At 39.0% G+C, this 27,460-nt stretch overlaps 1 protein-coding gene across 1 annotated transcript in view; it reads right to left on the bottom strand.

Annotated features, from left to right (window-relative positions):
• The window catches only part of mgl (megalin), a 213,688-nt gene that overhangs the window by 182,471 nt on the left and 3,757 nt on the right, over positions 1–27,460 (bottom strand). The window contains exons 2-6 of the mRNA XM_067142002.2: positions 15,421–15,552; positions 9,828–10,079; positions 9,371–9,625; positions 8,682–8,798; positions 6,300–6,589 (exon numbers count right to left, since the gene is read on the bottom strand). Coding sequence (XP_066998103.2) covers positions 6,300–6,589; positions 8,682–8,798; positions 9,371–9,625; positions 9,828–10,079; positions 15,421–15,552 — 1,046 coding nt within the window. The remainder of the gene's footprint in view (positions 1–6,299; positions 6,590–8,681; positions 8,799–9,370; positions 9,626–9,827; positions 10,080–15,420; positions 15,553–27,460) is intronic.

Below are 27,460 nucleotides of genomic sequence, written 5' to 3'. Positions count from 1 at the left end.
GGATTTTTAAAATGATTGTATCTATATCTCGAAACTGTAAAAGTTTACAGACGTAGAAATTGGTATTTAGAATCTCCTTTAAAAATAAAGAAACACATACTTTTTGTTTTCGGAAAATCCCAATAAGAGGGGTGAAAAGGAGTGAAAAATGAGTTGAATGCCTTTAATGAGGATAGGCCTACTTATATCTCAGAAACTGAAGGTATTACAGACCTAACAATTAGTATATGGGATCTCCTTTAAAAATACAGAACATTTTTTTTTTTTTTTTTTTTAACAGGAGTGACAAATTGGGGTGAATTTTTAGAAAGACTATATCTACAGTATATCTCAGAAACTGTAAAATGTTACAGATGTAAAAACTAGTATTTGGAATCTCCTGTTAAAGTAAAGAAACAGGTATTCTCGGAAAATCCAATGAAGGGAAGGGGGAGGTGAAAAAATTGAAAAATTAATTGAATTAATTGTATGAGGGTACTTACATCCAATAAAAACTAAAGTTGTTACAGACGTGAAAATTGGTATTTAGATCATCTTTAAAAATGAAACAACGCATTTTGTTTGGGGGATCATCTTTGGGGACGGGTGTGAAAAGGCTTTGAATTTGTTTCATGAGGACACATATCTCAAAAACTGAAGATAATCAGTATTTATAAGATCCTTTTCTTTTAAAGAAACAAATATTTTTGCCGGAAAATTCACCTAAGAGGGGGCGGGGAAATGTGAAAGTAAGTGGGAAAAAGTTAATTATTTTCATGGGAATACTTATATCTCAAAACTGAAGGCAACACACATGAACATTGGTATTTGGAATCTCCTTTAAACATAAAGAAACATGCCTTCTTTTTTTTTTGGGGGGGGGGAATCAACTTAACCGTGGTGGGGTGAAAAAGGAGGTGAGACCAATTAATTTTACTGTTCATAATGTACTTATAGTAAGCCTCTGTGGTTCAGGCGGCAGCGCGCTGGCCTCTCACCGCTGGGTTCCGTGGTTCAAATCCAGGTCACTCCATTTGAGATTTGTGCTGGACAAAGCGGAGGCGAGACAGGTTTTTCTCCGGGTACTCTGGTTTTCCCCATCATCATTCATTCCAGCAACACTCTGCAATATCATTTCATTTCACATTCATTAATCATTGCCCCAGAGGAGTGCGATAGGCTTCGGCAGCCGGCACAATTCCTATCCTCACCGCTAGCTGGGGGCTTATTCATTCCATTCCTGACCCGGTTGAATGACTGGAAACAGCCTGTGGATTTTCAATATACTTATTCTGATCATAAACCGATCATTTATAATCTTTCCTGGGTTCGTTTTCAAGAGCCATCTTTTTCCTTGGAGAACTTTCTTAGTTTACATTAGATTCTCCTGGCATATAAAAAAAATTTTTTTTTTTTTTTGCTAGGGGCTTTACGTCGCACCGACACAGATAGGTCTTATGGCGACGATGGGATAGGAAAGGCCTAGGAGTTGGAATGAAGCGGCCGTGGCCTTAATTAAGGTACAGCCCCAGCATTTGCCTGGTGTGAAAATGGGAAACCACGGAAAACCATCTTCAGGGCTGCCGATAGTGGGATTCGAACCTACTATCTCCCGGATGCAAGCTCACAGCCGCGCGCCTCTACGCGCACGGCCAACTCGCCCGGTAAATAAAAAAATAAAATAAAATAAAATTTTAAAAAATTTTAAAATTTTTTTTAACACATTTGAAATAAACGATAGGAATGAGATTGACCATGTAATTGTTCACGTCTATAACAAGGTCAATAATGCATGGAAGTATGTCATTCGTATCGCCAGAAATCCTGCGCACTTGCCTATGGGCGACAATGGTGCTGGTCATACTGGCATCAATGACAGCGGCAGCAGATGTAATTTACCGCCAAGTAGTGGTCTTGCATTTTGCTGTGGGGTCCAGAACATCAATAATAATAATAATAATAATGTTCTGGACTGTCGTCAAAATGTGCGGGCGCACTGGAAACGGGTCCTGGACGGGTAATGACTACGAATGCAGTCCAGCTGTGGGTTCAGTACTGCCAAGGCACCCAAGACGACACCACCCCAGATGTCCTCAAGGATTTGATCCACATTAAAAATGCTTATAGGAAAAGATGGCAAAGATTTAGGGATCCAACTGATCGGGTGGAATACCTGTACCTAGGCCGGGAAGTACGAAATCGATTGCTGGAAAAAAGATTGAAAAATGGGAGGAACGTTGCCGTAATCTCTCAGAAAATGAGTCAGATCGCGAATACCGGTGGGTTATATACAAAACGTTAAGCATTCAATTATAAATTTCAGTATTATACCATAGCGAAGCACGGGTATCTTGCTAGTAAACAAATATTTGCCTCAATTTTTCCTCTTGAATTGAAAACTATCTTCATATTGTGATCTTTCCTACTTTTAAAAACACCGCTCAACCTTATTTATCTACTAATGTCATTTCATACCATCTCTTCAATGATAGCTCAGAACAAACCGTTAATTCGAACAGCTTGTCTCCTTACTCCTAAGTCTTCCCCAGTCCTTTTTGTACAACTACTCTTTTGTCGGAAATCACAGAGAACAAATAGTGCTGATTTTCTTTGGAATTTTTCCAGTTCCCAAATCAATTAATCCTGGCAGGGGTCCCATACACTGGGACCATACTTTAATTGAGGCCTTACTTATGACTTCTATGCCCTCTCCTAACAGTATTGATTCTCTACTTCAAGTATTTACAGAAATAAAGTAGAATGGAATAATAAAGGAAAGAAAAGTTTCCCTGTATAAGGAAAAAAACAATGTATACATCAAGGAGCTATATGATAGAGATCAATATTACACATACGCATATGATTTATATATAGAACAGAAGTTATTATTCGAGGCAGAAGCGAAGCCTTATAAAATCTTAAAAGTACTCAAGGAATCAGGCATCAACTCCTCTTGTAAACATGCACAATGTGAGTTACATTTTCGTCATCTTCTTGGAGAAACGAACATAAGGACAAACGGCTTCACTTCGCAACTGACAAACATCCAAGACAAGTGCCCAATCACAAGAGAGGAGGTCAGCCAACTTATAAGCAATGGGAAAAATAACAAAGCAGCTGGACCTGATGGGATTTACATAGAACATTTAAAAGACACACTTCATGACCTGCTAGATCCGCTAACATGCCTATTCAATGAATGCCTAAAACGTAAGTCAATTCCAGAACAATGGAGGAAGACGCTCATAATTGTGATTTACAAAGGAAAAGGGAAGGAGGAGGATCCAAACTCTTACAGGGGAATTGCCCTGGAAAATGTTATGTTCAAAACCTTCTCTAAACTCCTAAGACAGATGGAACAAGGTCTACGTGCTAACATACCATCGAATTAATACGGCTTTACCCCGGGGAAATCAACTCTACAGGCTGTGCAGGATCTTGTGCAAGAAATAACAACGACCTTAATGCAACCTGGTAGAATGCTGTATGCAATATATATAGACTATTTCAAGGCATTTGACTGTATTAACAGAAGGATACTTATCCATAAGTTGGAAAACATATTAGGCACTTCCAATAGTGAATTAGAAACAATGAAATAGATTTTAAATGTGAACTATGTAACAATCTATGATGGCACCACCACGTCGAGGAGTATCACTCGAACCAAGGGTGTTCTACAAGGGGATCCGACGAGTCTAGTTCTCTTTAACGTAATGACCTCGGATATTGGGCAATCTATAGACTCAAGATCAGTCAAACTGCTTATGTATGCGGATGACATGGTCATCCTCTCAAGATACCGTGAGGACCTACAAAGTGCCATGGAGAACATTAGGGTATGGAAGATAGATAATTCTATGGAAATAAATAGTTCCAAAACAAAGGCTATGAAATTTAGAAGGGGAGGAAGGATATCTAATATGGATCAACTAAAATGCAAAGAAGAACCTTTAGAATTCGTATCCAACTTCAAATACCTGGGTGTTGTATTACAAACTACCAGGCCCCGATTTCAAGTAGTTAGCGCCCTGGGCAAACAATCTTTAAACGCCCTCCCCCACCAATCTGCTCGTTTTTTTTATTGTTTAAAAATTAAAGATTACAGTTTTCAAGAATATGAGTTTTACAACAATATCAAAGGAAACGCTATGTAACTAACACTACTCGAATTAGAATCATGAAACTTCACACACTGATTTAAAATACATTGTTCTTAGTTATAAACATTAATCAGTTAATTTACATAAAATGTTTTTGAAAAGAAATATTTTTTTCCATACAGAATACTTTCCCAGTTGACTGTGAATACAATAACGAATCTCTTAAAACAACGTCTCCATTCGGAAGAGTACTCTTAAACAAGTTTTGAGACAATGTTCTTGTACCATCATTGTAAGTTCCCAGAGATTTCGAAAAGTCCACCATTACGTTTCTGTTTTGGACGATGTTTAATAATATTCTCAACTGATGAATTCCAAGTAGCAGGATCATCAATAGAAGATGAATTAGGCACTTTAATTAGTTCAAGTTCGTCACTCTGCTTTTTAGCAGCGCGTTCATTTTTGTTCAGCACTACTTAACTTTTCACCCTTGGACAAATACTGAAAAACATGTAAGAATTACACGAGACAATAAGTTGGCTAGGTGAGGTTATCAGGTTGATGGTGAGCGGATGTAAACAATAATACACACACAAACCGTCACGAGCCAATGACAGACAGGGTTGTCTAGACTAACAGGGTTGCAAAGCTACCAATTACAACTGCCCACCCAGCACCCGCACGAGTTAAATATTACCTTTCTTATTGTTTGCAGTTATTAATTTTTCTTCATAAAATTTAAATACCCTATATAGATTAAATTCCGGTTTTAAAGTTAGAATAGTTTAAATTGATTTATATAGGCTAATAAAAGAATTGAAATAATTTGTGGAAAGTAAAAGTAATTTGAGTGTAATGAATTTAAGACGTAATTCACGCAGGCCATAATTACTCGATCCGCTGGCCGCTGCCCCTCAAAAACTGGCGCCCTGGGCGAATGCCCAGTCCGCCCATTTGTAAATCGGGGCCTGCAAACTACTGGAACGGCTTTCTCCCTACATGTACCGGAGCGAGCTACGGCAGCAACGAAAGTCTCATACGATATCCCCAAACTCCAAAATCTATCCCTATCAACAGCGATGAAACTATTCAAAATTAAAGTTATGCCAACTGTCACATATGGCATTCAATTAATTTGGCCTTACTTGTCAGTGAACAACCTTAGGAAGCTAGAAAGCATCAAAGCGAGATTTATTAAGAGAGCTCTCTCAATATCAAAATTCTCAAGAAATAGCTACGCCTATAAAATAGCACAGGAAACCTTCTTCATGGAAGACATAAAGCACATTTTTGATCTACCGGAAATGCGTGCATATAAAACTATCATCGAGGAGAGACGGAAAAAAGCCGACGAGATACCCCAAGAAATAATGGAGACTGATGCAATGAAGTCAGAAATTTGGAAGGGACCGAATTTCAAACTTCGACATCTATATACACGATTTGCTGTCCACGGGTTTCATGGAAGGATCTGCCAGAATGAGGCATTCCATGAACCCAAGGAGGATTGCGTCTGCAAGAAATACAATAATCCATGCTCTAAATACCATTTAGTGGAATGTGTAAACAGACCTCAATCTCTAATCACAGAAATGACAGAGTGGTGAAAAACTTGACTGTACACATTGTGTTTTAATAAATTAATTAAATGATTTCAACATATGCAAGTGTTAGGAGAACACAGAATATTGAGATTTGTTTGTTTCATTCTGCTTGTTGGTGAGTAGGGCTACTTGCCTAGATGAAAAGTAAACTCTTATCCTTGACTCAAGGTGGTGCAGCTCTTTTCATGCACAACCTCAACGGAGGTGAGCTGCATGTAGTATTTTAACCACATTCCAGCCCTCCTTTCAGGCTTAAATCCCTGGCAGCACCGGGAATCAAACCTGAACCTCTGAGGACAGCAGCTAATAGCACTAACTGTTATGCTACAGAGGTGAACACTCTTGCCTAGGTAGGTCACTTTCTATTTTTGCTTTCTCAGCTTGAATTTATTGCCTGAGTTTTGCCTTAAAGGAATGAAAATAAGGAATAATGTCTATTGTCCAAACATTATAGTTCAATATTAATTCCTCAGGTTTTCTCTTGGAATGAATGAATGAATGAATGAATGAATGAATGAATGAATGAATGAATGAATGAATGAATGAATGAATGAATGAATGAATGAATGAATGAATGAATGAATGCACCAACAAATAAAGAGAATTCAATTACCTTGCGTGTTTTGATGTCTGACCAAAAGAGTAGATTGCGTTCATAATGGAAATCCAAACCACTGGCACCAGTTGTATTAGCCATGAGTCTCTTGTGTTCTCCATGAAGCCCCATCCTCCACACAGAACGATCGTGAGCAAAAAACAGTTCCATAGGTTCACTCGAATTCTGTGACATACAATGAGTGCGATCTACCAAGACATAGCCAGGTATGCAAGAGCAGGTATATGACCCCACCGTGTTGGTGCAGAGCTGGTCACAGAATCCCCATTCAGCACACTCATCTCGATCTAGAGAACAGAACAGCAAGCTATATACTGGAACACCTTTTTAAATAGCAAACCCTGATATGAGGTCTGTCACAAAAGCCAATTAAGTTAAAAAAAAAAAAAAAAAACTGAAGCAAATAAATCTACTATACACAGCAGTAAAATTTTATTCAAGATCTTCACCACCAGAAGTTACAATCAAATCGGATCCCATGGGAGATAAAAACAACAGCTGCTTGGCAGTGACAAATATCAAAAGACCTGATCTCCTTTAAAACTATTTTTTTAAATAAACAAAAGTATATTAGCTGCTGGTACTAACAGGGAACCCATCCCACTTTGAGTTCAAAAGAGCACAAGGTTGATACAGAAAGTGCCATGTGATATCCCCGTTTGCATGAGTAATATTGGCTACATGTGGAAACTTTGTCCTGCAGAGTTCTTTTACGATCAAGCCTGTCTTCACGAGGTCCAAAAACCAGCACAATACCATTTGAGTTACTCAGCATGGCCTAATATAAAACCCTGTCCACAACACAAAAACCAAACCCCATGGCACGATAGCCCCAAAAGGCCGTGGCCTACCAAGTAACCACTGTTCAGCCTGAAGGCCTACAGATTACAAGGTGTTGTGTTTATATAGATGTTGATTCGCATAGGGAACCTGAAATATTCGTTCCGAATTAGTAAATTTATATAGCAATATAGCTGGTCCGTTATTGGACATTATAAATTTTCCAGCCAACTCATTCCTGGTTGCCAGCATTCCCTATGGGAATCAACATCTATATCATCTGATGGCCAGGCAGGCATCAATTTCTGAAAAATGACAAAGTCTCTCATAGTGCATTGGCACTGCCAGTGGCTACAAGTAGCCTACGCAGTGGCCTCCACAGTATGCACTAGCCACGCATCTTTATAGGTGTGCTATTTACCAACTGATGAGCCCAACTTAGCACACTGGGGTGAAACGCTGGCAACCAGGAATGAGTTAGCTGAAAAATTTATAATGTCCGTCCAATAATGGATCAACTATATTGGTATTATAAGGTGTTGTGTGGTCAGCATGACTAGTCCTCTTGGCCATTATCCTTGGCTTTCTAGACCAGGGCTGCTATCGCGTTGTCAGATAGCTCCTCAATTGTAATAGCACAGGATGTGGGGACCTCGAACCAGTACTCGGACCCAGCTAAAACTCCCTGACTTGGCTGGTAATCGAATCCGGAGCCTCTGGGTAAGAGGCAGGCACACTATCGCTACACCAAAGGGACAGCTTGTTCACGGTAGAACAACAGAAAATTTACCTTTCAGTGATGCAAAGAAGAAAAGTCTGTCCCTGAATAGAAAGATGACAGGATTTGTACTTCACTAACTGGTCAGTGTCAGGTATCACAAAATGATCAAAGCAGACTTTTAACACGCATTAAGTTAGATTACAAATGTGTAACTACTCAAGAACATGTACTGTATCACTACACAATACAAATATAATCGTCCTGCATGGTAGTTTTAGATTTAGAAGGAGTGAACTTTAATTTTGAATGTACACTTTTCTGACACCATGGTATGAAGTTTTAAGATACCAAATCATCATGCAGGGCAATGAAATTACTGGCTGTCTAGTCATCCCCACTGGTTTTCATCTAGGACTCTTACACACAGGAATGATTTAAATTCACTTCCCTCTGCATTTAAAGTATTAAAAAAATTCTTCTTAATTAATACACATTCCTACAGCATAAAATAAGCTTGGGTGAATAGGAAGTTAATATGTAGTAATGCATAAATAAGCTTTTATTCTAGAACTTCTGTTTTGAATTTATATGACACATAAATAATGACCATTCAAACCCCTTCTATAGAACAAAAAAAAAAAAAAACACCCTTCTATGACTTGATAATATGCATATACAATAATATATTTTGATGTTTATTTGAAGAAATTGTCATTCTGGTTATTATTACTGACACAGCAACTCACTCTCTTCAAGGAAATAAGAAACAGTTTGGGTCATGATAAATTTTTCCATCCACAAGGGGTACAGATATGGAGAGACGATGGATATGGCCAAATCAAATTCATAATTATTAGGTTTAGAAAATTATAGCTCACCTATACAAGAACGGCTATCGTTGGCAACTTTCCGGCCTTCTGGACAGTAACAACTACCACCAGTGAGGGAAGCTTGACACTTGTATTCACAGCCCAATGCTGAACAGCTGCTTGTTGCTAGGAACAAAAAGAAAATGAGCTTGTGAAATAAACACTTCCAGAAATGACAAGAAATCAAAGTTCCATAATTCAAAATATTAGCACAATGAGAAATGGATCACAAATTGTAACTATAATGTGGAGATTGCCCTTTAACTTCCATGTTTTCATGTTTGTCAATGTCTTCTTTTTCTTGCTCCCTCTTTCTACAATGACCTCTTAATTTTTATCCTATTATGTGCTCCTATTCATGTTCCTACCTTTACATGACTAATCTAGTATGTGTGCACCTTTCATGCCTTTGATCAGTAAAGGCACCCTTTCTTCACATTTTCATTACTGTCTTGATTTATGCTGTATATTGAAATTTTAAACATATTCTAGGTTCCTTCCTTATGAGGTACAAATATGTTTTTCCTAATATGAATTTTGGCTCACTTCAGAGAATTTCTGTAGTCAATGCCTTGGAATCTACATGTGTAAGACAATGAATTTAACACCAAATTATGCAAATACGGTTGCATCATATTTCTTAAATATTAACATAGGTTGAACTAGAGTAATCTGATATCTCATATCTTTTTACTCACAACATGCAGTCTCTTCATCTGCAGAATCTTCACAGTCTTTCTTGCCATCACAAAGTTGTGTACGTGAAATACAATTTGGACCGCCACCAGGAGCGCCCCGTGGGCAAAGGAACTTATTTTCAGGACAAGCAATTGCTGTGCAATTGTTTTCATCAGTACCGTCAATACAGTCTCTGTACCCATCACAGTGAAAACTAGCCGGAATACACAGGGCATTGGCACATCGGAATTGACCTACATGGCATGGAGGAAAATCTGAAACATAACATTAGAGGTGAAATTACTTAATACGGTATTCTACCAATACTGCACAATGCTCATAAGTAGCAATATTACACAGAAGGAAAAAAAGTGCTGGTATTCAAAATAACAAAGTTGACCATGCACCTAACATCTCAGAATGAAAAAGAACACCTTGGTTATAATGAAACTGCATTAGAAGAGTGCATATACTTACTGCAGTTCTCTTCATCACTGTTGTCTCCGCAATCATTACGATGATTACATTTCTGAAAACTATCGATGCAACGCTGTCCATTGGCACAACGAAACTGATCCAAAGAGCAGGACACTCCATGATTTGGTGGACAACCTTCCTCATCTCGTCTGTTCCGACAATCAAAATAGCCATCACATTGCTTTTCTTTTGGTAGACATGGTGGCCCACCATCTACACAGTGGAAGTCATCGGGTTGGCAGGCATGAAATTCTGTAATCATAAAACAACAATTTTTTTACCTATCAATATCATTTCCAATTTTGTTGAACAACAGCAGTGGTCAAAATGGACTGTAAATCTCATTTATATAGCAACTTCGTCTCTGACATGTTCTAGTCCTTTATTAATGATTGTCACACAAAGATAGAAAACAAGCTGGGAAGGAAGAAAACAGATGTAGAGGAATGGGAAAGATATACATCTGTAGTAAATTAGAACGATTAAAAGAAATCTTCCTGGTGGTGTCACGAACAACCAAGCTCATGGGGAAGAAGAAAATGATGTTGGTGAAATTATGCTTGAGGAAGTGGAAAGGATGGTAAATAAACTCCATTGTCAAAGCAGCAGGAATAGATGAAATTAGACCTGAAATGGTGAAGTATAATGGGAAGGTAGGGATGAAATGGCTTCATAGAGTAGTAAGATAGCATGGAGTCTTGGAAAGGTACCTTCAGATAGGACAAAAGCAGCAATTGCACCTACAGTGTCTATAAGCAAGGGAACGTGAAGGATTGCAACAACTATTGAGGTATCTCATTGATTAGTATACCAGGCAATGTATTCACTGGCATCTTTGAAGGGAGGGTGCGATCAGTGGTTGAGAGGAAGTTGGATGAAAACCAGTGTGGTTTCAGACCTCAGAGGGGCTGTCAGGATCAGATTTTCAGTTATGCGCCAGGTAACTGAAAAATGTTACGAGAGGAATAGACAGCTATGTTTATGTTTCGTAGGAATAGACAGCTATGTTTATGTTTCGTAGATCTAGAGAAAGCATATAACAGGGTACCAAGCGAAAAGATGAAATTAAGGGTAGATTATTAAAATCAATCGAAGGCATTTATGTTGACAATTGGGCTGCAGTGAGAATTGAGTCCTTGGTTCAGGGTATTTACAGGGGTTAGACACGGCTGTAATATTCCGCCATTGCTGTTCGTAGTTTACATAGATCATCTGCTGAAAAGTATAAAGGGTCAGGGAGGGATTCAGTTAGGTGGAAATGTATTAAGAAGTCTGGCCTATGCTGACGACTTTGATTTTATGGCAGATTGTGCTGAAAGCCTGCAGTCTAATATCTTGGAACTTGAAAATAGGTGCAAAGAGTATGGTATGAAAATTAGCCTCTCAAAGACTAAATTAATGTCAGGGGGAAGATTGGTGATACAAAGCTGGAACAGGTAGATAATTTTAAGTATTTAGGTTGTGTGTTCTGGTAATATAGTGTGAGAGATTGAATCACGATGTAGTAAAGCTAATGCAGTGAGCTTGCAGTTGTGATCAACAGTATTCTGCAAGAAGGAAGTCAGCTCCCAAACTAAACTATTTTTACACCGGTCTGTTTTCAGACCAACTTTGCTTTATGGGAGCGAAAGGGGTCATGTGAGATGAATGGAGGAGGATAGGTTACCTAGGAGAATAATGGACTCTGTTATGGAAGGTAAGAGGAGTAGAGGGCGACCAAGACCAACTTTACGTAACGCCTTAGACATGGCTGCTAGAGGCTACAACCCAACTACAGAGTGGAAAAGACGGTGGGAAGCAGCAACGGAGATCCACCTGCACAGTATGTTCTCGAATGCCAAACTTCCAAATGGATTCCAGCTACCACATAAAACATGGTCTGCTCTGAACAGAATAAGAACAGGCCATGGCAGATGCAGAGACATATTGTTTAAATGGAACAAGTTGCCGACACCCGCGTGTGACTGTGCAGCTGCACCACAAACCATACACCATATTGTCAGAGAGTGTGAAATGCGGGCATACACAGGCAGCAAAGTGGATTTTCTGATGGCAACTCCAGAAGCAATACAGTGGATCAAAGATCTTGACATTCAGTTGTAAGGAGTCTTTTCTTGTTCATTGTTTTCATGTATGTAAATATGTATATAATTTATTTCTGCACTCAACTTGATTATATGGGTCATATGCTAAATTATAATAATAGTTACTAACGATTTAAAGATAGGAGGTATGGAATTAAATGAGGCCACAGCACTAGTTGCAAATAGAGGATGGTGGAGAAGTATAGTAAATTCATGGAGGCTTGCAGACTGAACGCTGAAAGGCATGGTTATTTTTAACAATTGGCGATGGCAACGATAGGATAGGAAAGGTCTAGGAGTGGGAAAGAAGCAGCCGTGGCCTTAATTAAGGTACAGCCCCAGCATTTGCCTGGTATGAAAATGGGAAACAATGGAAAACCATTTGCAGGACTGCCGACAGTGGGGTTCGAACCCACTTTCTCCCGGATGCAAGCTCACAGCTGCGTGGCCCTAACCGCACGCCCAACTCGCCCGGTACTGAAAGGCATAACGGTCTATAATGAAATGTCGTATGGCTTTTAGTGCCGGGATATCCCAGGACGGGTTCGGCTCGCCAAGGTGCAGGTCTTTCTATTTGACTCCCGTAGGCGACCTGCGTGCAGTGATAATGATGATGAAGACAACACATACACCCAGCCCCTGAGCCGTAGGAATTAACTAATTAAGGTTAAAATCCCCGACCCGGCCGGGAATCGAACCCAGGACCCTCTGAACCGAAGGCCAGTACGCTGACCGTTCAGCCAATGAGTCGGACGGTCTATAATGATAATGTATGTATGTATGTATGCATGTCTTTTTTTTCCTCCAGATTTCACTTTCCCAGCTTGATTTAAGTCTTTAAACACTTGCACAGTCGAACCTCCCAACAATAATATGTTTGGGCCAAAGCAGATCTCAGCGTTAGTGTTATACTGAGAAAATGGGAAATTGTATGCAGAATACTGTTTTACGTACAGGTTAATTCAAGATAACAGGCAAAGAGACTAAAAATAAATAAAAATCACCAAATATGTACTTACTCATACTGTAGCTTTTATCTGGCTTAACTACACACTAAAAATGTAAAATGCATTATACCATAGTACTGAAATAAACTGTTGCAAAACTGTTCTTTTCCAGAAAGAAATCAGTAAATTTTGTTTATATTTTATCTTTGGTAGCCTCTTTAATGTATACTGAACTTCAAGATTTCAGAGCAATGAACTACTCCTTTGTATAACAATGAAGCAAACTTGCGAATCTGTTCCACTTATCCCGACACTTCTAACTGTTGTCAACATAAATTGCAAACATTTGAGGTTTTACTTTCTCAACCACAGCACATTTCATTCCATCATGGAAATCTTTAAAAGCTAGTAATTTTAATGAAAATAGAAGTTGAAGACCGTGAAATTCCAAGCTGTTAGGCTGGTGATTTTGTTTCCAAACTTACTAACTTGCATTGAACAGAGCCCATACCTACGTTATATAAACGCACTGCAAAAAACTGGAAAATAAGGCTATGTTTGAAGGATGCATGATTCATGGAAATTCCCATCCCCCAGTCATTAGCCATTCCTGCTACCAACTGCAGGGATAAGTTTCTTGCTTACTGAGAATCATTTGAGGTTGGGATGCATATCGATACAACAAAGTGTTTCTGAAATTGCTTCATCACTGTAATGAATAAAGATTAACGTCCTTGAGACCATACTGTTGTGTATACCAACCTCCCCAAGGGTCGAACCGGTGGACTGCCAGATAAGCAGCGGCTGGGACTCGACCCTAGGGTATCAAAGAGGAATAAGCCAGTATAAGAATATTAGTTAGTAATAAGGGACATCTTGTAATGGCATTATAACTGTATGTTAATTCTATTATATTTTAAGAGTTGGCATGGAGGAGAAATGTTTCAGCAAATCAGAACTAAGAAAAGAGCTTGCCTCACATGCTTTTAATAACAACATATTTATGAGCAGATGTTTGTTATTGACAAACCAGTGCCTAAGCAGACCGTACAAGTGCACTCGGTCTCGACCAACAAAAGGATCAAAGCTAGCATTCCCAGTGCAGTTATTTTCCTACCTAAGACTGAGAAACGAGAGTACTGAGTAAGAGATTGAGATATTAGTATCCAGGGGGCACCACTTGGCAGGGTGAGTGGCCCAGCTCCTAAGGTAGTGGGAAGGGATTGACCTTTGCTTGACTGAGGGTAGATAAAACCCAGATCCAAGATGGCAGAAGAGCTCTCGACAGTGAACTAGATACCGTTGAACGTAAAGTGCCGCAAGGCAGAGTTCGATCTTAGCATAGAGCAGTAGGCTAGTGAGCAAGCTCCCGTCAGACGAACATAGTGAAAACTTTTATATATCTTGTATATAGTAGGTGCCGTCGTCCTGAGTAATAAAGGACTGTAGCTTTCACTTAGTCTTCTCATTTCGGGAGTTCTGGGACCAAGTACGTACCTACTAATTACCTCCCTACAGAACCGCTCGGCAGGAAAGGTGGTACGCCAACTTCAACGGCCAGTGACCGACCACTAGAACGTCTCACAGGACAGGTAGGTCACGACAATACTAAGATATAGTTTAATGCAAGTTTATTGTATGGAGATTCGACTGCAGCATCTACTATACTTGTGCCGTTACTTGCTAACATAATATTCTGCAGCTCCTTGAACATCTATGCTTTGAAATAATATCGTCTGAAAATATTTTGCAAGTTGTTTAACATAGACATGTTTTCAGCAAAGCAGAAAAAGGTAACAGAACTAGGAAGGTAGCAGCCATGGCCTTAATGAAGGTATAGCCCCAGTTTAAATATGGCAAACCGCAGAAAATATTGTTCTGAGCTGTCGACGGTGGGGTTCAAACCAACACGTCGTGCATACAACCTTCAAAATGCTTTTATTGCTAAACCTACACGTTTACAACCCTCCATCTGAGTAATATCAGATAAAACTAGCATCAGTACAAAGTAAAGTTCTCTAATAAAAGGAAACAGGGGAAGTTAACTCTTCCCAGGAACTATGTGTATAGTACTGATTGTCTCAAATTTAGTGAAGGCTAAGTAAACAAACTTATACAATACGTATTCCATCTATAGGACAAAATTCAGGATGTGGCTAGGGTTTAAACAAAGCCACCTCTGCACAGGTCGTGAAGGCCCTTGTAAGAGTAGTAGGTAAAGGCTTCCACCTTTCATGATCTCGGCACTAAGTGGGAAAGAGTAGTTACCTCTACGCCCGGTTGCCTTTGCTCCCATGAATTAAACTAGTATTCATTTTTGGTGTAGGCTGAGTGAACCTCATAGCCAAGTTCTGCTCCAGGAGTAGAAATATAATTTCTCAAATTTTTTGTCTTCCTAATGAGGAATCGAACTCTCAACCTTCTGGGTGAATCAAGCACACTTTTACAACCTTGGCTAGGCAGCCCCTAGTTATCTACAAGGCCATATCTTAATCATGATATGAACTCTCCTTTAAATTTGCCGCATGTTTTTAATAAATACCCGTGATTAAATATACTTACTACAGTCTGCCTCGTCTGTGCCATCTACACAATCCACTGTCTTGTCACAGCGGTAGTGTGGTGGAATGCAGTAGGTCTTGTTCCATACATACTGTGCACATGATAACTGGCCAGGTTCACAGTCTGGAGGAGCTGAAACAGAAAACAATATTATAATTTTTAAAATCTCAAATACAAATTAATGTTCACACAATTTAAGTACATCACAGAAAGAATAAAACCAGTTTAATGGATGACATGTAACCCAGATCAGCAGCATGGTAAGAATGAATGCATACAGAGGAGGAACTACAGGCTGGACCATTTTGAAGTTGATAATGTGAAAAATCTCAAAAACTGTAAGTTTGAGAGAAAGATGGCTCACGATGTTAAATGACAGAAAGGGAAACCAAAGAGCATTGTGTGTGTTTCATTTGGAGAATACTGTCCAAGGCTAACAAACTACTTCTGATCCACAGAGGGAACCAAGATGTGTTTCATATTGATAAGACCACTATGTTTTTGTGGTGTTATGGTGTAATAAACAATAGTAGCATGAGTTATAGAATTTAAACAGAAACATACAACATTTATAGGACATATAGCACTGCCACATTATTTGTTACTTGTAAACTTTAATTACAAAATTTTAAAAAATACCCCTCTACTATTGCAAAATGATAAGATCATCCCTTATCTTTCTTAACAATACTGTTTCTATTTCTACTCCTACTTGCCTACATCTGCAGCGTGGGCTTCCTTGTGCATTTTGTGTGTTGAGATTATAGGCCAAAGTCGTTTATAAAAGTAGGAATGATCACAATATGAAGATAAAGTTGGAATTCAAGAGGACAAACTGGGGCAAATATTCATTTATAGGAAGGGGAGTTAGGGATTGGAATAACTTACCAAGGGAGACGTTCAATAAATTTCCAATTTCTTTGAAATCATTTAGGAAAAGGTTAGGAAAACAACAGATAGGGAATCTGCCACCTGGGTGACTGCCCTAAATGCAGATCAGTATTGATTGATTCATTCATTATCAAGTCAAATGCATTAGAAGTCACAATTGTCCCCACATACAGCAGGAACTGATTACAGTCTATTAGGAAGAGGGATTATCTTTCTAGCAAGCCAAAGTGTCAGATCACTTACTGCTGTAAACAATTTTCTGAAGTTAAATTATGAAGAAGGAAAAAGCATTTGCCTGAATGACCACAGAAACTGACACCTAGACAAAAAACCCAAACAAGTTATTAGGAAGATTAGTGCTGGTGGAACAACACTGGGACAACTCTCACATGATCCCACTATTGGTATCCACAAGTCAAAATACAAGGAAAGAAAGAAGTAGCCTTGTATAATAATAATAATAATAATAATAATAATAATAATAATAATAATTATAATACATAAATAAAACAGAGTTAAGTAGGCTGGAGAGCATGTGACTTGGAAGAATGGAAATGTGTGCTCTTCAGTGATGAAAAGAAATTTAGTTTTCGTGTCCCGATTGTTTGTCATACGTACTGTATAAAAAGAAAAGAGCAGATCTATATGTATGAGTATTGTCTGTACACTGCTCAGAATTTGAAAAGAATGGTATTTCTTTATCGGTCATGTCCACAGTAAAAACGAAATGCCCTTTTTACTTTTCCGTAATTTCTGTCTGTCTGTCTTTCTGTCTGTTTGTCTGTCTGTATGTACACGCATCACTAGAAAACGGCCACAGAGAATTTAATGAAAATCGGTATGCAAAGTCGGGGAATAAGTCGCTACAATCTAAGCCGTAAATAATTGTATTCACGCTGACAGAAATGGTAGTTTAGGGGAAGGCCTAAAATTTAATTTTCAAATATTTATGTTATTAGTGGTCCTATCTTAATAAAAATTGGTATGCAAAGTCGAGAAATAAGTCGCTACAATCTAAGATACAAATAATTTTATTCACGCTGAATGAAATGGTAGTTTAGGGAAGGCCTAAAACTTAATTCTTAAATATTTACGTCATTAGTGGTCCTATCTCATTGAAAACTGGTATACGAAGTCGGAAAACGAGCCACTACAATACAGGCTCTAAATCATTGTATTCACGCTGAATGAAATGATAGTTTAGGGGAAGGCCTAAAATTTAATTCTCAAATATTTATATTATTAGTGTCAGTATCGATAAATACTACATATCCAAAGTTATACAGAATCAAATTTCCGACCATTTATGTCGTATACATTTTTGCCGTACCGGCTATGATAACACAGATATTCATGAATTTGTATTTTTGTTTCTAAGTCCATATCGATGCCGAACCACGAGAAAATGGGTTAACACAATTTAATGAAAATCAGTACGGTATATTAGAGTCGGGGAATAAGAAACTACAATCTAAGCTATAAACAATTTTATTCACCCTGGATGAAATTATAGTTTAGGGGAAGGCGCATAAAATTTAATTTTTAAATACCTATGTTTTTGGTTCTATCGAAAAGTACTATATAACAAAAGTTACAGAGAATACAATTTCCGACCATTTATGTTTATGTTTTATTCAGTTTTACCGTACCGAATATGATGAGTGGTATTTCGGAGTCGGAAGAAAACTAAATGTGAAGGCCTACAATATCGAAAGCGTATAACATTGATCAACAATAACATTTCATTGACCATTGTTTGTTGTGATGTTATTTGTCTCTTATGTTGCCTCTGAACTCCGATAGATGGCATTTCCGCTGCGTACCGAGTATAATAGCCTGACTGAATATTGACAGGAAATAGCCGGGGAGTTAGAAGACTTTCTTCTTTAGCATGCCATTCTTCTGGTTCATACATTTTCTGATACCGCTGGCACGTAACACACGGGTTCTTCATAGTATTTCCGTTATTCGATTCCTACTCTGACGCGCTGCTTTGAATGAGCAGTGTGCATACTTATGGCAGAGGCTGACTCAGAAGTAGTAGTAGTAGTAGTAGTAGTAGTAGTATTATGATGACCTGGTCTAGAATAACAATTTAGGCATATTCCAAATTATAGCACCACAATCCACTAAATAACTCAAGATTCAACCCTGAAAAGAGCCGTTTCTTAAGAAAAGCTTCTTCCTCTTCACTTTTATTAAATTCTACATTCATTTTATTTCAAATTATCAGTGAAGAGGGGGTTTCTCCTCTGGTTTGGAAGAAAAATTTGCCTCGAAGTCATAGATTTTTCCGCCGCCAGTGTAGTGAATTGATATTTTCTGACTCATCGCGTACTCCTAGGAAACAGATTAGTAAAAGGGCATAGTTTTTGCCCCGGGAGTCTCCACTATTCGACCCTCTCCCCTCCAAAAAGAAGACGAAGAGTGTTCACGAATCACGGCAGTCTGCGGCTTGGTCATTCCAGCTCTGGAACTTTGGACTGTTAGATCGTCCAGTTCATTAAAAGTGAGAAAATGTGTGGTGTTTCATTTGATCTATTTCATATGAAAACATTGCTTTTAATAGCGCCATTCCTATTGACGTCATTGTAATGTATGTTCATTTCAGTTGGGAAAACCACTAAGACAGTCTTTCTGAGGATGTAAAAAGGCAGGTGGAGAGTGAGTGTCTACCATTATAATGAAAACTCCCCAACCTGATTGTGACTGATGGTATGCAAGCGGGTCTGCCATTACAATGGAACTTCTCTAAGTCAGTCTTCATATGAGAAAAGATGTTTGGCGACTTCGCCGTCGCGTCTACAGAATCACGTTAAGAGCTATGCAGTTTAATAAAACCTTGCTCACAACGTGTACACTAGAATTCCGTATACAATGTAGAATTCCGTAGCGAAGCACGGGTACATTAGCTAGTATTTTATAAGAGACAACAAGAGGCAAAGTTTCTGATGGTATGGGGTGGATTCAATTATTGAGGATAAGCAACTCTTTCTTTCCCCTCAGGCCATACAAAAGCTACAAACTATCAGGAACTGCTTGAAGACCATCGTTTACCACTTGCAGAGGAGAATGGCACAGAGTTTAGGGGTATTCCTACAAGACCAATAAGTGGTTTCACTGCAAAGATATTTATGTAGTAAATGGCCAGCCATTTCCCCAGACCTTAACTATATGGAAAACTTGTGAAAAATCCTTTGCAGGACTGTATATGAAGGAGGAAAACAGTGTGACAATGTAAAGAACTGAAAACACCTATAATTTGAGCATGGAGGAAGATTAATATATCTGTATTACGAAACCTTGCTTAGAATCCTACACTTCGGCGCCACACTGTTTCAAGAGGAACGACGGCGATGTGAAGAGGATAAACGACAAGGACTGAAAGTTCAGTCAAGCTCAGTTCCGCACTTTCCCAACCATTTCATGTGATCTGTGTGGACGTATGTTTCATGCCAAGATTGGGTTACTAAGTCATATGCAACATACAAAGCTTTGCGAGTGTGAAAATGTAAACCGTTGAAGAATTGTTTACTCGGATAATAATTGCAGCTGACGACAAAACCTTGGAGGGTATGATTGATTGTGTGTTTTGGGCAGCTGTCAACAAAGGCCTTTTCTTTACAGGGCATTAAGATGAAGTACATTTTAAAACTACAGTTAGTTTTGTTTTCAGATATATCAGATATATCAGATATATATATATATATATATATATATATATATATATATAAAATCAGTTAGGTAATCAATATTATTTACATATCCTTTAATTATTATAAATATGTCTTACAAGTAAATCAACATAAATTGTGTCTGTATTTTGTTTCACTGAAAACATTTTCATTATATGAACTTATTTTGCAGTGCATCTTACTTAAGAAATAACTAATTGTCAGGATTATGTCCCTCTCATCTCATGTACATGGTTTTGAGTTTCGCTATTTGCTTTACGTCGCACCGACACAGATAGGTCTTACGGCGACGGTGGGATAGGAAAGGCCTAGGAATGGGAAGGAAGCAGCCGTGGCCTTAATTAAGGTATATCCCCAGCATTTGCCTGGTGTGGAAATGGGAAACCACGGAAAACCATCTTCAGGGCTGCCGACAGTGGGGTTCGAACCCACTATCTCCCGAATACTGGATACTGGCCGCACTTAAGCGACTGCAGCTATCGAGCTCGGTGGTTTTGAGTTTCAGTGTTCATCGTTCTTGAAATAGATTCCTTGTTCAAACATTATGATGCTACCTTCCTCGTGACCAGAATTCATTCCTCCCCAATCCCATGCCCAAAATATTACATACTTATACCAGTAAAGACAACACAATAACATAATTCATCATAGAATCTGCACAAATTAGTACCATAAGGCCATTCATCATAATACCCTAGCTTCTAAACTAAAACTAAAGTATGAGTGATGTTAGTAATACCATTGTATTAGGGAGATAGTAGGTTCGAACCCCACTGTCGGCAGCCCTGAAAATGGTTTTCCGTGGTTTCCCATTTCCACACCAGGCAAATGCTGGGGCTGTACCTTAATTAAGGCCACGGCCGCTTTCTTTCCACTCCTAGCCCTTTCCTGTCCCATCGTCGCCGTAAGACCTATCTGTGTCGGTGCGACATAAAACAACTAGCAAAAAAAAAAAAAAAAATGTAATACCATTGCTTATGCAGCCAGTCCCTGTTATGAATGGTGTGAAAATATCGCTTATAGAGTCGGTTGGTGCATGCATTTCAGTGGGCTTGGCGGACTGATATGTAATAGCAACGGCTGGCTCGGTGAGGAAAGCAACGGGAAACTTCCTTACTCCTCATTTCCCTAGTACGCCTCTTCAGTGATGCCTAGGTTATTTATGACAGCTGTTGGCGGAGCTGCAGAGGATCAAACCAGCCTTCGGGCTGAATACCCAACATACTAAACTAAAAATAGTTTCTGAATCATAGGTAGGGTGACCAAATGTTGAAGAAAGGAATGAGGGACAAATTAGTATATTAAAAAAAGGGGGGGGGGGGCATTCCCGAATTTTGGGAGACAGTTACATTTTTAGCTGTCATTTAAAAATGACAATATTTTTAACATTTTCAAAAGCACTGTGTTGCCAGTTTCTATATTTTTTGACCAAGAGTAATAATGTAGAAAAATACATTTCACTGATCGTTATTGTACAATTGCTTTTCCAGTCTGTGGGTCGAATACTCTTTACGGTAGCTAAATGAAAACATTAAAAAGTCAACAAATTCTGAAATAACAAAATAAATATTGAATATATTATAGCCAAAATGTTATCACAAGTTTTCAAAAAGTGGAAATAGAAGAAAAAAAAATACATATTTCTGGCACCACTTAGTTTTATCAGTTACCTGGAATACTTTCTAACGGCACTTGTTCTAAATGTTAACCTCCAATTATAACTAATAAGTATAGAAACAATACTGAAAACCTCAACATAAGTAAAACTATTACATCGTTTATCTTGCTTGAAGCTGTAGAGCATATTTATTGGCACTTCTTGCACAAACTAAAATATCTCTGTCATTCAGTACTGCATTCAGTACAAAATACCTTAAAATGTGGGACGGTTGGTCACCCTAATGGGTAGGAAAGGGTACAGCCCCAGCACTTGCCTGGTGTGAACATTGGAAACCACGGAAAACATCTTCATTTATTCATTCATTCATTCATGATAAGTCGACATTCTTTCACTATATACTGCGCGTGAAGTACGTCCGCTGACGTATAACAACTCAATGCTTCGAAGTTTCAACGTGTTAAATAAAAGGTTGGATATTGCCATCAAAGAAAATTTGGTACCTACCCTTCTTCTTGTTGGCATAACACCGGAGTAAAACAGACACCGCGCACATTACAGAATGCATTTCAAATTCCGTCCAGTGGTTCAAATACTAAATAGCGAGATGTGAAGATTATATTTATCTGGAATGTATGCTACTCTTTCGTGAATAGGGTAGCCTACCTTGCAAATCACCAGCCCCATCCAAACTCCAGTGCATCTTTATTGGACCTCTGTTCACACTCCCCTGTGAGTGCAAACAATCAACGCGAATTGTTATTATCGTATTATAGCTGGAACCTGAAGAGAACACGAAGGTGTTCGATTGTCCTGCACGTCTATGAAATTGTGACGTCTGGTAATAGCCTACAAACCCATTTAAACAGTACGAGTGGTTCATTTTCTTTGCTAATGAGACATACTGTTCTACTTGAGCGCGATCATTGCAGTTTTCCAGATTTTTTTAAAAAAAATCTGCTTTCTGAAGCCCTCGATGAGGGAAGTTTCCACTGCCTCCTTTTGATACATATTCAAAACAGATTCTCGTTTTAATGGAATTTTCTCTTTCCGTAATTCAAAATATCTATTTCCTTTAATATTTTTACAAAACATAGGTCATGTTTCTTACACGTTTCAATGGTCTTTATTTTGTTTTTCTAAACAATACTAACAAATTTTATTCCTACGAGGGATGAAAGCCAAGGGCAATTTCACTTCTCATTTTTTAGACCTAACGTTGCACACAAATTTGCAGTTAATTACTTGGGTTTTCTCACTGTTGTTATTGTTTACCTCACCCGAAATTTACTCCGAAGAAGTGAAAAATTTCTACTATGGCACCAGCTAAGTAATCGGAACATTAATGGATTCTGCTACTATACTATCACAAAGTTTCCGCGTTGGTCACACCTATAACGACTTTCAATTGTTGAGCGCGTTCCTTTACGTTAAGCACTTTCGTTCTTCCTAAGGAAAAAGATAACGACAGTCCGCTATATTAATGACAACCACTATTCAGACAAGATAGTCTGCAAAGCACATGTTCAACCAACTTTGCTCACTCTCGGAATACAAACACGAAGGTGGGATCCATCCACGAAACGTAAGTTAGGATCACGGGAGAGATGCGCAGTAGCAAAGCAGAGCTGTGACGTCACGCAGGACCCTCGCGCTGAAGCTGCCCTGAATTAGGCTATGTAGAGAGAGGTAGTTCGAATAAGAATCGCTGTGTACGCAGAGGCTAGGTGCTAATAATGCATGACTAGCAGTTTCCCACTGGCTCCGCCCGCACTGTACAAAGTATGGTGTTGTTCGTTACTATCCTCACGAATGTATTTGCAAAGTTTCGAGTTAATGAAATAAAGCACATGATCTGCTGTGGTAATAGAATGTAATATTATGTCAACAAAACACTTGAAAATACATCACACAAAGAAATTGAATTAAACGTTCCTTGGAACAACACTACGCGCCGAACTGTTAAAACGTCCTTCAAAGATCTTCGTCATGGAGACAAATGTACTCATAACTTTTCTCAGAATCTACCAATTTAAGCAGTTATTACCTCAAAAGACAGCGCTTGATCCACTGAGTGTTTTTAGACCAAAACTAATTGCGTACCTCAATTAGAACCAAATATATGATTGCTTCAAAGAGACAAAAATTGAAAAAATCAAATAATTTGAGGAAGGCGGAAGTTAAGTGATTTATAGTACCTGATGACAAATCTGTGCATGAATACCTTTCAGTTTAAAAAAAGGATGAAGGAAATCGACCGGATAGAATGGCCGGACTGACTGACTTTAGTTTTCATAATTTTTTTAAATATATAGATAGTAACATATCTGTGGTGTATAAGAAATCGTGTGTGTTTATTTAATGTGATAAAACGTAAAAAGCAGTAATAGTGTACACTTTTCAGTATGGTTTGTTGCGCCATTGCAGGTTGCACAAATCACAGCAGGCACGAAAAGGAACGAAACGTACACTTTCATTTATTCCCTGAACTCCTAAAGCCAATGACTTAAATAAACGGTGGCAGCAAGAAGTAATCAAGACATAACTGAAAGCTGTTTTTCTCATCTTCAAGGATTCGGAATATTTTATGACCAACCTCTTCCCACAGCTATGACGCAAAGGGTGAAATAATTGCTTCTCAGCCTCAATGCTTCCGAGGCGATAAGAAATTCCAACTGTTTCTCCAGAAGAGAATGAAACATTACGTGCAAATATGTTATCGCAAGCTACCGATGAAGTCTATCAAAAGTCTGATATCGTGTGCCAGTCTAAGGCCAGTGTTGAACTCATAACATCCTATTCTTTACCAGAGGATGAACAAGGGTTCGTTAAAGCCCTCGAAGAGCTAGTGGAACAGCTCGAGGACAGTCGCGAAACGAAGGATCGTGATGAGTTGCTTGAAGACTTCGCTGACTATATAGCTTTTAGGGTAAAGAAGAACGTCAGCTTAGAAAGCGATTATGGAGAGAAAACAGGTCAGTCTACAACAAGGTGTGGAAATTGGATTTCAAAGACGTCTAGAGATAGTTTGATGCAGCCTACAGAGAGATGGTACACTTCGGTAGTATAGATGGAAAAAATAGTTCAAATTGTAGCACGGGAAAGAACTGAAAGAAGGTTATAACATCATCACAAACCTTACGGATATCCTGAATAAGAAATTCCCCGAAATTCATTAATTTGCAAGTTACTTCGTGAAAAGCCGTTCTTTTATTCGAATGAACGCTTTAAACAAACGTAAAGCATTCAAGAGATTGAGTTTCAGTTAATACAATACCGTAGATAGAGAAAGAAGAAAAGCAAACAAATTCTACTGATTCTATAGATAAGTGTGTTTGATATCTTTTTTTTAATATCAGCATTATTATTTTTGTGTATAACACCCCTGTAATTTTTTTTGAAAAACAGTTTATTATGTTGTATATGAAGCCAGTGCTAACACTGTTAATATAGAGGGTCCTTAATTTATATGTCCGGCTCCATGGCTAAATGGTTAGCGTGCTGGCCTTTGGCCACAGGGGTGCCAGGTTCGGTTCCCGGCAGGGTCGGGAATTTTAACCATAATTGGTTAATTCCGCTGTGTCGTCTTCATCATCATTATTTCATCCTCATCATTAATTTGTATAGCCTATGTAAGGTTAATGTGGAATTTGTCAGTTCCTAGTACTTTGAGAACATTTACTGTCTATGTTGTGGACAGTGTATATAGGTTCCTAATATTGTTTGTAACAATGGGCATACTCCTTGTAGTCATCAAGCTTTAATGTTCGAGTCTGTAACAATTAGAGCCCCTTGTTATGGAATGGCCATTCCGCTGCGATCGAAGTCTTAGCATTGTTACAACCTTTCATCGTCTTGTTCTTCTTCTCCGTAATCTATTTACCCTCCAGGGTCGGTTTTTCCCTCGGACTCAGCGAGGGATCCCACTTCTACCACCTCAAGGGCAGTGTCCTGGAGCTTCCGACTTTGGGTCGGGGATACAACTGGGAAGAATGACCAGTACCTCGCCCAGGCGGCCTCACCTGCTATGCTGAACAGGGGTCTTGTGGAGGGATGGGAAGATTGGATTGGACAGGCAAGGAAGAGGAAAGGAAGCGGCCGTGGCCTTAAGTTAGGTACCATCCCGGCAATTGCCTGGAGAAGAAGTGGGAAACCACGGAAAACCACTTCCAGAATGGCTGAGGTGGGAATCGAACCCACCTCTACTCAGCTGACCTCCAGAGGAGGAGTGGACGCCGTTCCAGCCCTCGTACCACTTTTCAAATTTCGTAGCAGAGCCGGGAATCGAACCCGGACCTCCGGGGGTGGCAGCTAATCACGCTAACCACTTCACCACAGAGGCGGACACGACCTTTTATACCGACCGAAATATTTCACAAACATTGCTTGATACACACCGTATTTGATCTATTATTACTCTAATGTAAAAGTGAAGTGAAATGCCTTTTCTGAGGTGAGGTTGAAATATCCAAGTTCTCTACCTCTAACTTGTGGCTAAAACAGAATAGCTCACAGCTGTGTACTACATCATACGGCCAAGCGCGGTAGAGAGACCTGCGCGTGATCCCTACTTCTTACTCTAACTACCTTGGGATCCTTCAAAGACCTAGAGTCAGACCTGGAACTCGCGCACTACTGCAAAAACACGTAACAAACATCTTAATGGACCGTATACCACACGAGCGCCCTAACAAATAGGCAACGATACTGGGTGGGAATGAGGATTCTAAAAATTCTCTTGGATGCAGAGCAAGTACATTGCCCAATCTTCCCCAAGACCAATAATGACACAGAATGAAAGACAAAAGGAAATAGCATACGCTATGTTGTTGGATTTACGTTCCACTAAACTACTTTTACGGTTTTCGGAGACGCTGGGTGCCAGTATTTTGCCTACAGTAGCTCTCCCATGAACCAGTAAATCCACCGACACGAGGATGACTTATCTGAGCACCTTCAAATACCACCACACTGACAAGGGGGCATTCCCTACTCGTCACCACCGATTGCGCTCAAATTTATAGAACATTTTTATTTTTATGTTTATTTTCTATACGCTTGGCCATCTGGAGTTCCCACTTTGGGTACCTTCATTTCTAGCCAAGCCCTGCATGTTCTATAAATTTGAGCGCAATCGGTGGTGACGAGTAGGGAATGCCCCCTTGTGAGATCGAACCCACTAACTTTAACTCACAAAGGATACAAAAGGTTGATTATTATAGTTATTATTATTAATGTTAAGTGGCCAAACATCGACAAATTTAAGAAACGAGAGTTCCACTTCCGGAGGTGCATATGGCCCTGAGGTTCACTCAGCCTACACCAAAAATGAGTACCAGGTTAATTTCTGGGGGCAAAGACGGCCGGGCGTAGAGCTAACCACTCTACCCCATCACGTGCCGAGGTTAACAATGGTGGAAGCCTTTACCTTCCACTCCTCCAAGGGCCTTCATGGCCTGTACGGAGGTGACTTTGCTTTGCTTTGCTTTGCTTTGCTTTGCTTTGCTTTGGCCAAACATCGACACCATCGGCTACTTAATTATATTAGCCGGGACGTGGCTGAAGAAAGAAAGAAAGAAAGAAAGAAAGAAAGAAAGAAAGAAAGAAAAAAAGAAAGAAAGAAGCTTATCGTGTAGCTACGTACATCAAATACAAAAGATTTGAAACAGTGAAAATGTAAATCGGGACCTTTGAAAAATGTAAGATTTGGAGAAGATATGAAGTATCAAAAATGCAAATCAAATCACTTATGTGATCACGTGACATGAAACAGTACAAAGGAATTTGCAGAGGATATAGAGTGCATATTATTAACAACGTAATGTATAAAATATAT

This window comes from Anabrus simplex, chromosome 2 (assembly GCF_040414725.1).
Source record: "Anabrus simplex isolate iqAnaSimp1 chromosome 2, ASM4041472v1, whole genome shotgun sequence".
NCBI classification, from domain to species: domain Eukaryota; kingdom Metazoa; phylum Arthropoda; class Insecta; order Orthoptera; family Tettigoniidae; genus Anabrus; species Anabrus simplex.
This window is presented reverse-complemented; position numbering and strand designations above follow the sequence as displayed.